Genomic DNA, 17,002 nt, shown 5'->3' on the forward strand with positions numbered 1-17,002 from the left:
TTCACTTTCGGGCAGCACAGTGGTTAGCACTGCTGCCTCAGCGCCTGGGACCCGGGTTCAATTCCTTGGTGACTGTCTGTGTGGAGTTTGCACGTTCTCCCAGTATCTGTGGTTTCCTCCAGGAGCTCCGGTTTCTACCCACAGTCCAAAGATGGGCAGGTTAGGTGGATTGGCCATGCTAAATTGTCCCTTAGTGTCCTACGATGTGCAGGTTAGGTGGGGTTATGGGGCTACAGGGATATGGCGGGGAGTGGGCCTAAATAGAATGCTCTTTCAGAGGGTTGGTGCAGACTCAATGGGCCGAATGGCCTCCTTCTGTACTGTAAGAATTCTACAGTGGTTGGTGCCAATGTCGGCAAACCTGCTGAGGGTTTCCTGCAATTCCGAATTTAGTTCGAAGATTTTAAAAGAAGTCATTTTCAAAATCTAACTTCCAGCCACCAACCAATCAAGTTTCACTGTGACTGAAAGTTCCCTCCTGGGAACGTTTTACTATTCCAGATTACAGACAGAAAGCACGAGTTTGGGGTACAGCAAGACAGACACAATGGGCTGAATGGCCTCCTTCTGCACTGTACATTTCTGCTCTGTATGATCGAACTCGAGCCCGTGCCCTGGACTCCACACACAGTGAACTGATCCAATTGTGAGCCGGTGCCAAGGGTGGCTCAGGGATATGCACACGGGAAGAAAAACACTGAATGAATGTACAGTAGTTCTATAAATACTTTATTTAAAGGGCTCTTTCATTTAGTGCAGAGAAGCTGGAATAATAAACCTGTCTCTCAATGGCAATGCAAAGAACAGCTCTGAACCAAACTTGGTCACTTTCCACCGATGGGCTGCCTCAGTGGAGGTAGGGAGACGGGAACGAGGAATTCTTGGACACATTCTGTCTCCCCCCCAATTCACAAAGAGCAACAGATTCTAAAGGCACTCCAAAGTGCCTTTTATTCCCTTTTCTTCTCATGTACTTAATGACCTGTTGAGCTGCTCGCAGAAAAATACTTTTCACTGTACCTCGGCACACGTGACAATAAACAAATCCAATCCAATCCAAGGGGCCTGTGATTGCAGCAAACATGCTCAGAATCTTAAAGCTATGTTTATTTTAAAAAATCAAAGAGTTGGAGATGATCCCAAGAGGAATAAATAAACTTAATGCCAGAGAAACGCTCGCTATTACCACAGGCCCAGGGACAAGGAGACACAGATTCAAGGTTAGACAAGAACAGCTGAAAATTGTTGTATGCGTGGCCTTGTTAAGTCAGGAAGGCAGCAACATTTCAGAAGGGGAGGAGGAAAGTTTCTGATGGTTGGATAATGAATGATGTGAGAAGCAAGGTCTGTAATCTTTCCATCTGGGCCCGAGGCTGGGTACAGGGTGATGGACTGGAGATGCTCTCTCCCACTCCTGTATGGTCTTCCATACTGAAGGGTTTTCAGCGATTTGGGGGGTGGGAAATGGGAAGTAGTTGTATACATTGTGTGATGTACCTTGGGTAATCACAGTCACCTAGAGCTAGCCTGGTTTCCTCTGGGACTTAGGAGGAATTTGCCAAACATTCTCCTCAAACGGACTTGAATTTTCTCCCTTTAACCCTCCCAAGGAGTCAGCATTAAGAACTTGCTTTTATTTCACACCCACACCCTACCTCAGGATGACCCTTCATAGCCAATGAAGTACTTGAGGAGTTTCACATACAGCCAGATCCCACAAACAGCATTGAGATCTTTAATTTATTCTCGTGGTGATTATTTAGGGTTGGAATGTTGACCAGAACACTATCAACGGAAAGATAGCAGCATCCCAAGCAGAGCTTTCACCCCCTCCCTTGCAACTCACTGACTCCTTATATCAAACACTAGGTTAGGACAACGACCACGGAGAACTTGATGCACACACAGCCATAGAAGCCCTACAGTGCAGAAGGGAGCCCCCCAGCCCATCGAGTCTGCACTGACCCTCTGAAAGAGCACCCTACCTATCCCCGTAACCCCACCTAACCTGCGCACCGTTAGACACCAAGGAGCAATTCATCTAACCTGCACATCTTTGGACTGTGGGAGGAAACCCACGCAGACATGGGGAGAAAGCGCAGACTCCACACAGTCACCCAAGGTTGGAATCGAACCCGGGTCCCTGGCACTGGGAGGCAGCAGTGCTAACCACTGTACCACCTTGTGCCACATGGGAGATTGCAACACACGGGCACACTGACCCTGTGCCACCCGAGAAACCTCCTTCACCTGGAATCGAAGAGAGTCCCATTCAGCAGAGTGCCATTGTAGTGATAGCGGACATAGTCAGTGTTCTGCACTGTACGTTTACAAGCTGTGGGTTTGTACACAGTCTTCATTTGCACTTTGTCATCATGGTTCCAGATATCATGAAGAATGACGTCAAAGTAGAGAGTGGTATCAGGAGGGATGACATTTTCTGTGAAGGAGAGAGGAGTGAAAAAAAAAAACTGTAGAGAAGGAACGTACAGATACTTTATATCATAGCTTAATTCCCCCGAAATATTGCCCATCATTTGGTTGCCTCTGGTACTATTCTAGATTTGCAAAATAAGACGGTGAGTTACAGAGGTCTTAATCACAGAGAAACCAGATCCTGTTCTCCCCAACAATGACAGCTGACTTTGTAGTCCAAATCCCCAGATAGTGAAGCGGGAGCATCAAGTCCCCCCTGCCCGGAGTGGAGGTAAAATTGGTCCTGGACTGAGATCAGCAAACGGAGCACAGATGGGAGACTGATCCTGCACTCAGTACAAGAAAGAAAAAAAGTGTGGTCATGACAGATGTCAGGTGATAACATAACTGAGAACCAGGCTGAATACAGAAGGTTGCAACCTAAGAGAAGCACCAAGGGAAATTGAAGACAATGAGAGAAGCAAAGAGAGAGCATGAAAAGAGACTGGCAGCCAACATAAAAAGGAATCCTAAAGTCTTCTATAGGCAGAAGAATAATAGGGGTGTTAAAAGGAGTTGGGCTGATTAGGGACCAGAAAAGGCGATTTACACATGGCATCAGGGGGGGGGGGGGGGGGGGTGCATGGCTGAGGTACTAAATTAATGCTTTGCATCGGTCTTTACCAAAGATGATGTGCACACCACTGTGAAAGTGAAAGAAATCCATACAGTTGATAAGGAGGTGGTATTGAATCGTCTGTCTGCAGTCGAAATTGATAAAGTACCAGGACCTAATGAGATGCATCCAAGGAAGTGAGTGAGTAAATTGTGGAGGCATTGGCCAGAATTTTCCATCCAATTTAAACTCGGGGTGGTGCCAGAGGAGTGCACCCTTGTTCAAAAAAGTATGTAAATATAAACACAGGCCAGTCAATTTAACTTCAGTGACAGGGAAACTTCTAGAAATGATAATTTGGGACAAAATTAATAGTCACATGGACAAATGCAGGTTAGTTAAGGAAAACCAGCACCCAATTATTAAGGACAAATTGTGTTTAACTAACTTACAGGATTTTTCGATATTGTAACAAAAGGATCGATGAGGGTAACATTGTTGATGTGGTGTACGGGGACTTCCAAAAGGCATTTGATGAAATTCTGCACAACAGACTTGTGAGCAAAGCCATGGAATAAAACAGGAAGTAGCAGAATTGATACAAAATTGGCTGCGACAGGATATCAGACAATTGTGGTTGATGGATTTGTTTTGGCACTGGAGGAATGTTTATAGTGGAGTTTCCCAGGGGTCATCCCCCTGCTCTTCCTGATATTGGTGTACAGGGTACACAATTTCAAAATTTGTGGATACAAAACTTCGAAATATGTGAGGAGGATAATGTGGAACTTCAAAAGGACATCGGCAGATCAGAAGGGATGGACAAGTGGCAAGAGGAAATTTAAAGGGAAGTGTGAAGCGAGTCTCCAAGAATACAGAGAGAAAAGAGGAAATAAAGGGTACAATTTGAAAGGGGGCAGGACAGGTTAAGGGAGAGTGGTCAATGAAGCATAAGTGGCGTAGTATAAAAGCAAGGAAGTTGTATTAGACGTGTATGTACGTTGGATCATCCTCGGCTGGAGTGCCAAATCCAGTTCTGGGTGCCATTCTTTAGGATGGATGTTAAGGCAGATGAGGGTGTGAAAAGATTTGGAAAATGGTTCCGGTATGGAGGAACTAAAGTTACATAAATAGATCAGAGAATTTGGGTCTGTGCTCCTTGAAGAGAAGATTGAGAGATTTGATTGAGGTGGTTAAAAACATGAAGGGCCTGGATAGAGTAGATAGGGGTCATATGTTCCCATTGATGGAAAGATTGAGAACAAAAGGGTACAGATTTAGGAGAAGGAGCAAAAGAAGCAATGGCAACATGTGAAAAATATTTTCACACATGGAGTGGTTAGAATCTGGAATGCACTGTCTGAGAGTGTGGTGGAGGCAGGTTTAATTGAGGAAATTAAAGAGGGAATTGGAATTTTATCTGAAAAGGAAGAATATGCAGGACTAAGGAGAAGAGGTGGGGTTGTGGCACTGGGTGAATTGCTCATTGAGGGCCAGCACAGACACAGCAGGCTGAATGGCCTCCTCTTGTGCTATGAATATTCTGTGATTCAATAACATACAAGGTGATACATTCGACCATTGGGGGGGGGCAGGAATCTTCTTACCGACTCCTTGACTGCCGTAGCCAAGGTGAGGGGGAATGACAATGCGACGCCTTTCATTCACACACATTCCTAAAATTGCTTTATCCATTCCTGGGATCAGGCGACCTTTTCCCACTTGGACATTGAAGGTGTTGTTGTGGTCATAGCTGAGAGACGGGGGGGGGGGGGTGGAGAAAAAAAGATTAAGAATTACATTTTTAATTACATAGCTAATTACACAGGCAGCCCACTCCCACACACTTCTCCCTTCCCAATGCTGTTCAACACAAAGAATGGTTTCGGGGTTCAATCCTTTTTATGGAGTGCTGGTTTTGCACAAATCGCTGGCTTTTAAACCAGCCAAAGGCAGGCCAGCAGCACGGTTCAATTCCCGTAACAGCCTCCCCGAACAGGTGCCGGAATGTGGTGACTAGGGGCTTTTCACAGTAACTTCATTTGAAGCCTACTTGTGACAATAAGTGATTTTCATTTCATTTCATTAGGGCAGCACGATGTCACAGTGGTTAGCACTGCTGACTCACAGCACCAGGGACCAGAGTTCGATCCTGACCTCAGATGACTGTCTGTGTGGAATTTGCACGTTCTCCCCGTGTCTGCGTGGGTCTCCTCCGGGTGCTCCGGTTTCCTCTCACAAACTAAAGTTGTGCAGGTTAGGTGGATTGGTCATTCTATATTGGCCCTACGTGGGGTTACGGGGCTGGTTTAGCACAGCGGGCTAAACAGCTGGCTTGTAATGCAGAACAAGGCCAGCAGCGCGGGTTCAATTCCCGTATCGGCCTCCCCGAACAGACGTTGGAATGTGGCGACTAGGGGCTTTTCACAGTAACTTCATTGAAGCCTACTCGTGACAATAAGCGATTATTATTATGGGAATATGGTGCTCCTTCAGCGGGTCGGTGTAGACCAGATGGGCCGAATGGCCTCCTTGTGAACTGTAGGGATTCTATGAATCACAAAAAGGACAACAATATTTCAGTCTACAATGCAGATGGAAGGAGTTGGAGGTTATTGTGGCAACTAGGTCCAGTTTACTTGGCCAACAGGGCCAGAATTCTGTCGGTGCCGAGGCACTGAGGGAGTACTCACCTCTGTCGGCACTGAGGGAGTACCACCCTGTCAGCAGTGCCACCTTTGGGATGAGGTGTTAGCCGGAGGGTCCAGCCTCAGATGGCACCATTTGAAGAAGAGCAGGGGAGCTCGCCCCAGGATCCTGGCTAATCAGAATCAATTTTAAGCCAAGGTCCGGGTTCGATCCCGGCTCTGGGTCACGGTCTGTGTGGAGTTTGCACATTCTCCCCGTGTTTGTGTGGGTCTCACGCCCACAACCCAAAGATGTGCAGGGTAGGTGGATTGGCCATGCTAAATTGCCCCTTAATCTGAATTTTTTTTAAAGTATTAATTTTAAAAGATTTGTTTAAAATCATATTGTGCCTATGGGAGATTGCTGTGTGTAGCATTTCCGAAATTAAAACAGTGGCTACACTCCAAAAAGCAAATGCAGAGGTCAGAACGCATTTCGGGCGTCCTGACTGACATGCTGCAGATTTTGGGAATGGGTGATGTGGCAATTGACAGGAAGTCCCTGAAAAAGTGTTTCCTCTCTTTGTGAAGGGGAGATTCTTGCGGGGGGGGTGGGGGGGTTGCTGTTGAGATTTGACAGTGTTTATTAGGAGCGCAGGATTATATTCACATTTTCCAACACGATTGGCGAGTAAGTGAGTTCGAGATACTTCGACACAGATTAAAATAACAATCCCTCAGGGTTTACACAAACCATCGGAAACTGCTCATGTACAATTGTTCCTAAACGTTTTCTTATTTTTTTTAATAATAAAAAGGTGCGGGGAATAAATGCGCATTGAAAAATCTCGGAAAACGATGTTGCAAAGTGACCATTCCTTATGAACAAGGAGCTCGCTCCGGTGGCGGCCGCTGTAACCCGGGTGAAATGTGATAAAGTCACAATCGTTTTATTGATTTGTTTTTCCTGTTGTTCTTTTACCTGGAGTCGAATTTCTTCCCATCCGCGAAGGTGCCGTTGTAATGATAACGGATGGAATCGCCGCTCTGCACCTCCCGGGAGCACTGGGAGGGGATGAAGTATCGATCCACCAGCACATCAGTGAGGGGTCCCGGCTCACACACAGCCAGAGCGAACAGCAGACAGGCGCCAGGGAGCATCATGGTGAAACTGACCTGGAAAAGTTACAATGTTATTGACACCGAGCCGGGAAAGTTACAAAGCGGCTGCAATGGTTACAAAGCGGCTGCAATGGTTACAAAGTAACTGCAATGGTTAAAAAGTAGCTGCAATGGTTACAAAGTAGCTGCAATGGTTACAAAATGACTGAGCTGGGCTCCGGCTCGTTACCATGCTGCAGCTGATCGACAGGAAAGGCTTCACTCCTGGTACATCCCTAGACAGCCAGCCCCCTCCCTTCATTAGGTTTCTCTCTGGAATGTTGTAAACGTGTAAGGCGGTCTTCCCGGGATATAGCTGCCCAAGGATGGCAACTCCGCCTCTCCCACATTCCAACTTGTGTTTGATCCTCAATCTGCATCAGCAGCGCCAGCCCCCAGCGATAAGCTCCTGTTGTAATAGCCGGCCCTTGTGGATGGGGAAGTTGGACAATTATTTGGAAATGTTGCCGATGGGGATCAGGGTAAACAGCTTCATCAGCAAAGCCGGCCAGATCCCACAGATTCAGGACCTCTTCAGTGGGGATTCCTGCGGGTCCTAAAGAACATTCGGAATGTGTCGAAGACCCTCCTCACTCACTGCCATTTTACCGTTTGGGAAAACATTGCATTTAGATATTCTAGAAATAGAAAACGCCTCTCCTACCCAGTCTCCATGAACTACATCCAAGCACCACAATCCAGTGTAAACATGGGCACGATATTCGACTACAAGGAAATCACCCACCCCCCACCCCCTGGCAGCTTTGCCAATATAATAATAATCTGTGTTGTCTCAAGTAGGCTTACATTAACTCTGCAATGAAGTTACTGTGAAAAGCCCCTAGTTGCCACATTCCGCCGCCTCTTCAGGTACACAGAGGGAGAATTCAGAATGTCCAAATTACATATTGATGAGCAGGAACAAAAATCATCCCAGATTCCCAAAGAGCATCTCAGTGAGAGGTTCTGGAAATAACACATAAAAGAAACAGGAAATATGAATTAAGGTCAGACCAAGAGTAAGATAAGACAGTCAGGAAATAAATAATTACAAAAAAACTGTATAAAGGCTTTTAATCATAAAAGGAAAGCTAACGATTACAGAGAAATGAAGCTGCCTCTAGAGCAACATATACAAACATATGTACAATATATAATATACTGTATATATACATACAATATATACACAAACATGCATACAATATATAATATGCTGTATATATACATACAATATATATACAACCATATATACAATATATAATACACTATATATACATACAATATATATACAACCATATATAATATACTATATATATTTACATACAATATATATTCAAACATATACAATATATAATACAATATACTATATATAAAACATATACAAACATATATCTAAAATATACTATATATCTAATATATACAAACATACAAATAAGGGGCAGGAGGCCATTCGACCCCTCGAATCTGCTCCGCCGTTCAATAAGATGCTGGCTGGTCTGGCATTGGTCACTGCTCCATCTTCAGCCCACCCCGACATACATCAACCAATAGAAAATGGAAGGACTGGAAGCAATAATTTGTCGCAGGAAAGCAGATGTAATAGAAATTTCTGAGCATTGCTGCATGGGGAAGAGGACGGGTGAGTAAGTATTGCAGGTTAGAGCGTCACCTGAAATGGTTGGGGAGGAAGGGGGCTGGCTGGCTGTACTAATTCGGGATAACAATGTGTGTAGAATAAAGGGACATAAATACCAGAAGGTTAGAAACAGAATCCATAAGAATTGAATTAAAATATAAGATTAGACCCATTACATTTATATATGGTTATTATGAACCACCTAACAATAGAAAGGAGCTGTAACCAAATATATGAAATCAGAACGATAGGAGAAACCAGAGTCCAGGAACAACCTAGAGGGGGGTGTCAGGCGGGGTTTAAAACAAATCTTTAAAAGTGAAGTTAACACACGGGAAGAAGCTGATTGGTGAATGTTTTTGTTTTCTTATAAATTTAGAGTATCCAATTGTTATTTTTTTCCAATTAGCAATTTAGCGTGGCCAATCCACCTCCCCCGCATAACTTTGGGTTGTGGGGGGGTGAAACCCACGCAGACACGGGGAGAATGTGCAAACTACACACACAGTGACCCGGGGCCGGGATCGAACCCGGGTCCTCAACACGTGAGGCAGCAGTGCCAACCACTGCGCCACCGTGCCGCCTGGTGAGTGTTTTTGTTTTAAGACATAAGTTTATTTCTGTTGTGTATTAGTTAATAGTCTAATGAACTGAGACATGGTCAGGCAAGTCAGGAATCCAAGAAACTCCATGTGTCCTGGACAACCAAATTCACAGGAAGTGTCATGTGTGGAGGGACAAGACCATAGGGAAAGAGGAGATAATTGGTCTAAAAATTATAAAGATATACTGGAAAAGGTGCTTATAATTATAGTTGGTAAGTCACCTGGACTAAATGGGACACAATTGTGGATGTTGAGGGAAGAAAGGGTGGGGCACTTTCTTCCTATCCTTAAATATGGTGCAGCCGCCTGGAGAGTTGCAATTGTTAAACCTTGATTTATAGGAGGATTAAGGATCAATCCAGAAACTACAGATTTTTTTTCCAATTAAGGGTTATATTAGTGTGGACATGGGGAGAATGTGCAAACTCCACATAGACAGTACCCAGAGCTGGGATCGAACCTGGGTCCTCAGCACCAAAGGCAGTAGTGCTAACCACTGCACCACCGTGCCGTCCTCAGCAACTACAGTTTAATCTCAATGTTCGGCAAGCTTTTAGAAAAGATAATTAAGAACAACATTGACTGTCACTTGGACAAGAGAGGATTAGTTAGGAAAGCCAGCAAGGATGATTAAAAGGAAATCATGTTTAATTAATTTGATTGAGTTTTTGATGTCATTACAGAGAGGGTTGATGAGAATACGCAGTTGGTGTGGATTTCCATAAGGGTTTGATAAAGTGCCACATAATAGGCTTGTCAGAAAAGTTGAAGCCCAGGGAATAAAATGGACAGAGGCAGCTTGAATCTGTAATTGGTTGTGAGATGAGGAACAGAAAGTACTGGTGAATGGTTGTTTTGCAGGCTGGAGTAAGTTATACAATGGTGTCGCCCAGAAGTTGGTACTTAGGATCTCTGCTTCCCTGACAGATATTAATGACTTCACTTGGGCTGTACAGGGCATCATTTCCGAAGTTGCAGACAGTACAACATTTTGAAGTACAGGGAACTGTGAGGCAAATAACAATAGAATTCTAAAGGATAGGAACAGGCTGGCGGGATGGGCAAAATGCAGCTGATTCAATTTAATGCAAAGAGGTGTGAAATGATACATTTTGGCAAGAAGGAGGAGAAATCATCTAAAATAAATGGTACAATTCTAAATGGGTGCAGGAACAGAAAGACCTAGGGTATATCTGCACATATCATTGATTGCAGCAGGACAGGGTGAGAAAATAGTTCAAAGGGTATATGTCACCCTGTGCTTTATAAATTCTCGGTATTCTTGCAATTATTTTCTCTTCAGCTACTTTTTGAAAGCCACATTTGAACCTGCCTCCACCACATTCCCAGGCAGACAGTGCGTTCCAGATCCTAACAACCTGCTGCATTAAACCGCTTTCCCACTGTCATCTTTGGTTCTTTTGCAAATCGGTGCTTCCGGTTCTTGATCCTTCTGCCAACGGGAACAGATTCTCTCTGTCTAGTCTGGCTAAAACCCTCATGCTTTTGAACACCTCTCACACACTCTCAACCTTCTCTTCTCTGACACTACCCCCCAGCTTCTCCAATCTATCCACATAATTGAAGTCCCTCACCCCTGGAAACACTCTTCTAAATTGTTTCTGCACTTTCTCTCAAGTCTTCAGATCACTCCTAAAATGTGATGCCCAGAGTTGGATACGATGCTCAAGTTGAGGCTGGACTAGTTATATTTATGGGATTTATCAAATTATTTATCTTTGGACGCTAGCTTTAAATTTAGCGTATATGAAGGGGTCAGGTGACATGTTCTGAAGTCTGCTTGACAGGATCACAGGAGGAGAGGGTGACGCAAATATCAGGGGCAGAGTTCAGCCAGTTCCTTTGTGCCATCTTCATCTTTGTGAGAATGGGGCAGCATGGTTGCACAGTGGTTAGCACTGCAACCTCACTGTACCAAGGATCCAGGTCGGTCCCGGCCCCAGGTCACTGGCGTGTGGAGTTTGCCCCCACAATTATCCCCGTGTTTGCGTGGGTTTGCCCCCACAACCCAAAGATATGCAAAGTGGGTGGATTGGCCACGCTAAATTGCCCCACAATTTGAAAAAATTAATTGGGTACTCTTAAATTTATTTAAAAATAAATAAATAAATAACTGCCTCTGGGGTCTCAACCTCAAAATAACATTTTCACCCACCGCTTCTCTTTCAAAATCTGAAACTTCTCATTGCCAGTACTTCCCTGCATATAACACACATGGGCTTTGCATCCTTATGTTGCATCGGCACAATTGACAAAACCGTACCTCAAGAAATCATCTTTATTCTGCTTGGTTCCCAGGTTAAGTTTATTTTTTGTAGGCTGTTAACCAGAGGTCCAAGAGCACTGTACAGAGCTAACACTAGCACTGCTCTGTGCTGCCCTGGACTCCCCTGCGAAGCTTTCTCCAGCAGATTCTGGCCAGTAGGTACACTGAATATTTGTGTCTCTGGCTGTCTCTTCTTTGTAACAAAACAATCCATCTTCTTTAGGTTAGAGTAGGGGGGTAAGAAGGGTGGGACCTGTATGAAAGTTAAACAGTTTTTGCACTATGTTTATGGTTTCATGTATATTGTCTATTTTGTTGTTATTTTTATACCAAAAAAACCTCAATAAAATGTTTATTTTAAAAATACGATGCATCTTCACAGTCCTCTTGCCTTGCTTGCTAGCTGCTAGAAAATGGAAGAAACTCTCCTCTATGCTTTGGTGCCAACAGCACATTTGTGCAGGGCGCCTGACATCAAGCGTAAATGTAGGGCCCATGCCCTGCCCCCTGCTGCAGCTTCTGGTCAGAAGACTGTAGGCAGCCTTATTTTGTTCTCATTTAAAAGCCAGCAGCAGCCATTGGACGCTACCCCTGCGATCGGGACCACTGCGGGACCACCACAACCGATCACTCAGTGACCGATCGTTGCGTGACCCTCCCCACACCCACTCGCAACAAACCCCTGGGTCACAACCTGCACTTTGAAACACCCTGGTCTACTCAGAAAGAGGAATTGAAGAAAATTAGTATTAGTAAAGAAAGATGCTGGAGAAATCAATGGGACTGAAAGCTGATAAACCCCCAGGGCCTGATAATCTATATCCCAGGCTACTAACCGAGGTGTCTATGGAAATAGCCGATGTGTTGGTTGACATCTTCCAAAATTCTGTAGGTTCTGGAACAGTCCCAGCAAATAGGAACACGGCAAATATAACCCCTGTATTTTAAAAAAGGAGGGAGGGAGAAAGCAGAGAATTGCAGAGCGGCGAGCCTGATATCAGTAGCAGGGAAAATACTTAAATCATTTTTAAAGGATGTGATAACAGAACACACAATATTAACGGGATTAGACAAAGTCAACAGGGATTTATGAAAGGAAATTCATGTTTGACACACATACTGGATTTTTTCAGAGGATGTAACAAGTAGAATAAATAAGGGTGAACCAGTTGATGTGGTGTATTTGGATTTTCAGAAAGCTTTTGATAAAGTCCCAAAGTAAAGCACATGGGGTTGGGATTAATATATTAGCATGAATTGAGAATTGGTGAGCAGACAGGAAACAGAGAGTAGCAATAAATGGGTCTCTTTTCAAAGTGGCAGGCAGTGACTAGTGGGGTCACGCAGAGATCAGTGCTTGGACCCCAGATATTCACAACATACATCAATAATTTGGATGAGGGAATAAAAAGTAATCTTTCCAACAAAAGCAAAATATTGCAGATGCTGAAAATCTGAAATAAAACAGAAATATTGGATAAACTAAGTCGGTCTGGCAGCATCTATGAAGTGAAACAGAGTTAGCGTTTCAGCAGTGCGGGTCCTATAGACCCATTTCATTGTTGAACGTGGACGCCAAATTGTTGGCAAAGGTACTGGCATCGAGGATAGAGGACTGTGTCCCGGGGGTGGTGCACGAAGACCAGACAGGGTTCGTAAAAGGGAGACAACTGAATGTTAACGTGCGACGACTATTAGGGGTGATAATGATGCCCCCAGTGGAGGGGGAGGCAGAGATAGTGGCGGCAATGGACGCAGAGAAGGCATTTGATAGGGTGGAGTGGGAGTATTTATGGGAAGTGTTAAGGAGGTTTGGGTTTGGGAACGGGTTTATTAGCTGGGTTAGACTTCTTTATGGGGCTCCAACGGCAAGCGTAGTTACAGGTCGACATAGATCGGAGTATTTCCGACTATATAGGGGAACAGGGATGCCCGCTGTCTCCATTGTTGTTCGCGTTGGCAATTGAACCTCTGGCCATGGCGTTGAGAGACTCCAGGAAATGGAGAGGGGTGATTAGAGGGGGAGAAGAACACCGAGTCTCGTTATATGCGGATGACCTATTGTTATACGTGTCGGACCCAGCGGGGGGAATGATAGAGGTTATGCGAATTTTGAGGGGGTTCGGGGATTTCTCGGGGTATAGGCTAAACATGGGGAAGAGTGAATTATTTGTGATACATCCAGGGGACCAGAGTAGAGAGATAGAAGGCTTGCCTCTAAGGAAAGTGGAAAGAAACTTCCGATACCTGGGGATTCAGATCGCTAGGAGCTGGGGAACCTTGCACAGACTTAATCTGACACGGTTGGTAGAACAAATGGAGGAGGACTTCAAGAGGTGGGACATGCAGCCTCTATCGCTGGCGGGCAGGGTGCAAGCAATTAAGATGATGGTCCTCCCGAGGTTCTTATTTGTATTTCAATGTCTCCCTATACTAATCACTAAGACCTTTTTTAATAAAATAGACAGGAGCATCACGAGCTTCGTGTGGGCAGGGAAAGTTCCGAGAGTAAGGAGGGGGTTCCTTCAGCGTAGTAGGGACAGAGGAGGATTGGCACTACCGAACTTGGGCGATTACTATTGGGCCGCCAATGTGGCAATGATACGTAAATGGATGATGGAGGGTGAGGGAGCGGCGTGGGAAAGACTGGAGAGAAAGTCCTGTAAAGGGACGAGTTTAGAGGCGCTGGTGACGGCGCCGCTACCGATCTCACCTAAAAAGTTTACCACGAACCCGGTGGTGGCGGCAACATTGAATATCTGGGGACAGTGGAGGCGACAGAGAGGGGTGCGGGGAGCCCTGGTGGGGTCCCCAATCAGGAACAACCATAGGTTCGCCCCAGGAAGAATGGATGGAGGATTTCAGAGCTGGTTCCAGTTGGGAATTAGGAGGGTGGGAGATTTATTTATAGATGGGACTTTTGCGAGCTTGGGAGCATTGGAGGAAAAGTATAAGTTGCCCCGGGGAAATTTCTTGAGATATATGCAGGTGAGGGCATTTACTAGACAACAGGTGAGGGAATTTCCATTGCTCCCGACACAGGGGATACAGGACAGGGTGCTTTCAGGGGTGTGGGTCGGAGAGGGCAAGGTGTCAGAGATTTACCGAGAGATGAGGGAAGAGGGGGAGGAGTCGGTGGGCGAACTAAAAGGAAAGTGGGAAGAAGAACTAGGGGAGGAGATAGAGGAGGGTATGTGGGCTGATGCCCTAAGCAGGGTAAATTCCTCTTCCTCATGCGCCAGGCTTAGCCTGATTCAATTTAAGGTGCTACATAGAGCACACATAACGGGAGCAAGATTGAGCAGGTTCTTTGGAGTGGAGGACAAATGTGGGAGGTGTGGCGGGAGCCCGGCAAACCACGCACATATGTTTTGGGCATGCCCGGCACTGGAAGGGTATTGGAAGGGAGTGACGGGAGTAATTTCGCGGGTGGTGAGGGCCCGGGTCAAACCAGGCTGGGGGTTAGCTCTATTTGGAGTTGCGGAAGAGCCGGGAGTGCAGGAGGCGAAAGAGGCCGACGTTGTGGCCTTTGCGTCCCTAGTAGCCCGGCGCAGGATCCTACTCATGTGGAAGGAGGCGAAACCCCCCGGACTGGAGGCCTGGGTAAATGATATGGCGGGGTTCATTAAACTGGAGCAGATAAAGTTTGCCCTGAGAGGATCGGCTCAAGGGTTCACCAGGCGGTGGCAGCCATTTCTCGACTACCTAGGGGAACGTTAGAGGGAAGACAGATGACCAGCAGCAGCAACCCAGGGGGAGGGGGGGGGGGGGGGGGGGAGGGGGGGTTTAGTTTAGGTCAAAGATAAAGGGGTTTTGTTACTTGTGTATTGTTTAAAATTTCTGTATTGTTATTGTTGCGTTTGCTTTGTAAGAGGGGAAAAATTGTTGTTTGGGAAAAAATTTTCAATAAAACATTTATATAAAAAAAAAGAGTTAGCGTTTCAGATCTAAATAATCCTTCTATAGAAGTACAGTGTGGTAATATTTCCACGTTTATTTTATTTTTTTAAATATATTTTATTGAAATTTTTTTCCCTGAGCAACATTTTTCCCGCTTACAAAACAAGCGAAACAATAACAGTAACAAAACAGAAATTTTTTAACTTTTTAACAATAATAATAATAGTAGTAATAATATACAAGTAACAAAACCTCGTACTCTATTGGCCTATACTCAGCTGCCTCCCGCCCCCCCCCCCTCCCCCCTGGGTTGCTGCTGCTGGTCATCCGTCTTCCCTCTAACGTTCCCCTAGGTAGTCGAGAAATGGCTGCCACCGCCTGGTGAACCCTTGAGCCGATCCTCTCAGGGCAAACTTTATCTGCTCCAGTTTAATAAACCCCGCCATATTGTTTACCCAGGCCTCCAGTCTGGGGGGTTTCGCCTCCTTCCACATGAGTAGGATCCTGTGCCGGGCTACGAGGGACGCAAAGGCCACGACATCGGCCTCTTTCGCCTCCTGCACTCCCGGCTCTTCCACAACTCCAAATAGAGCTAACCCCTAGCCTGGTTTGACCCGGGCCCTCACCACCTGCGAAATCACTCCCGTCACTCCCTTCCAATACCCTTCCAGTGCCGGACACGCTCAAAACATATGTGCATGGTTTGCCGGGCTCCCGCCACACCTCCCACATTTGTCCTCCACTCCAAAGAACCTGCTCAATCTTGCCCCCGTTATGTGTGCTCTATGTAGCACCTTAAATTGAATCAGGCTAAGCCTGGCGCATGAGGAAGAGGAATTTACCCTGCTTAGGGCATCAGCCCACATACCCTCCTCTATCTCCTCCCCTAATTCTTCTTCCCACTTTCTTTTTAGTTCGCCCACCGACTCCTCCCCTTCTTCCCTCATCTCTCTATAAATCTCTGACACCTTGCCCTCTCCGACCCACACCCCTGAAAGCACCCTGTCCTGTATCCCCTGTGTCGGGAGCCGCGGAAATTCCCTCACCTGTTGTCTAGTAAACGCCCTCACCTGCATATATCTCAAGAAATTCCCCCGGGGTAACTTATACTTTTCCTCCAGTGCTCCCAAGCTCGCAAAAGTCCCATCTATGAATAAATCTCCCACCTTCCTAATTCCCAACTGGTACCAGCTCTGAAATCCTCCATCCATTGTTCCTGGGGCGAACCTATGGTTGTTCCTGATAGGGGACCCCACCAGGGCTCCCCGCACCCCTCTCTGTCGCCTCCACTGTCCCCATATGTTCAGTGTTGCCGCCACCATCGGGTTCGTGGTGTACTTTTTCGGTGAGAACGGTAGCGGCGCCGTCACCAGCGCCTCTAGACTCGTCCCTTTACAGGACCTTCTCTCCAGCCTTTTCCACGCCGCTCCCTCACCCTCCATCATCCATCTACGTATCATTGCCACATTGGCGGCCCAATAATAATCTCCCAAATTCGGTAGTGCCAGTCCTCCTCTGTCCCTACTGCGCTGCAGGAACCCCCTCCTTACTCTCGGAACTTTCCCTGCCCACACAAAGCTCGTAATGCTCCTATCTATTTTATTAAAAAAGGTCCTGGTGATTAAAATAGGGAGACACTGAAATACAAATAAGAACCTCGGGAGGACCACCATCTTAATTGCCTGCACCCTGCCCGCCAGCGATAAAGGCTGCATGTCCCACCTCTTAAAGTCCTCCTCCATTTGTTCTACCAGC

At 45.9% G+C, this 17,002-nt stretch overlaps 1 protein-coding gene across 1 annotated transcript in view; it reads right to left on the reverse strand.

The window, feature by feature from the left end:
* LOC140398673 (peptidyl-prolyl cis-trans isomerase FKBP10-like) overlaps window positions 1-7,176 on the reverse strand; it is a 30,756-nt gene extending 23,580 nt beyond the window's left edge. Inside the window, exons 1-4 of the mRNA XM_072487649.1 lie at window positions 7,010-7,176; window positions 6,641-6,834; window positions 4,639-4,784; window positions 2,251-2,440 (exon numbers count right to left, since the gene is read on the reverse strand). Coding sequence (XP_072343750.1) covers window positions 2,251-2,440; window positions 4,639-4,784; window positions 6,641-6,834; window positions 7,010-7,081 — 602 coding nt within the window. The 5' untranslated portion in view covers window positions 7,082-7,176. The remainder of the gene's footprint in view (window positions 1-2,250; window positions 2,441-4,638; window positions 4,785-6,640; window positions 6,835-7,009) is intronic.
* Window positions 7,177-17,002: the final 9,826 nt, after the last annotated feature.

Source organism: Scyliorhinus torazame, chromosome 21 (genome assembly GCF_047496885.1).
Source record: "Scyliorhinus torazame isolate Kashiwa2021f chromosome 21, sScyTor2.1, whole genome shotgun sequence".
NCBI lineage: Eukaryota > Metazoa > Chordata > Chondrichthyes > Carcharhiniformes > Scyliorhinidae > Scyliorhinus > Scyliorhinus torazame.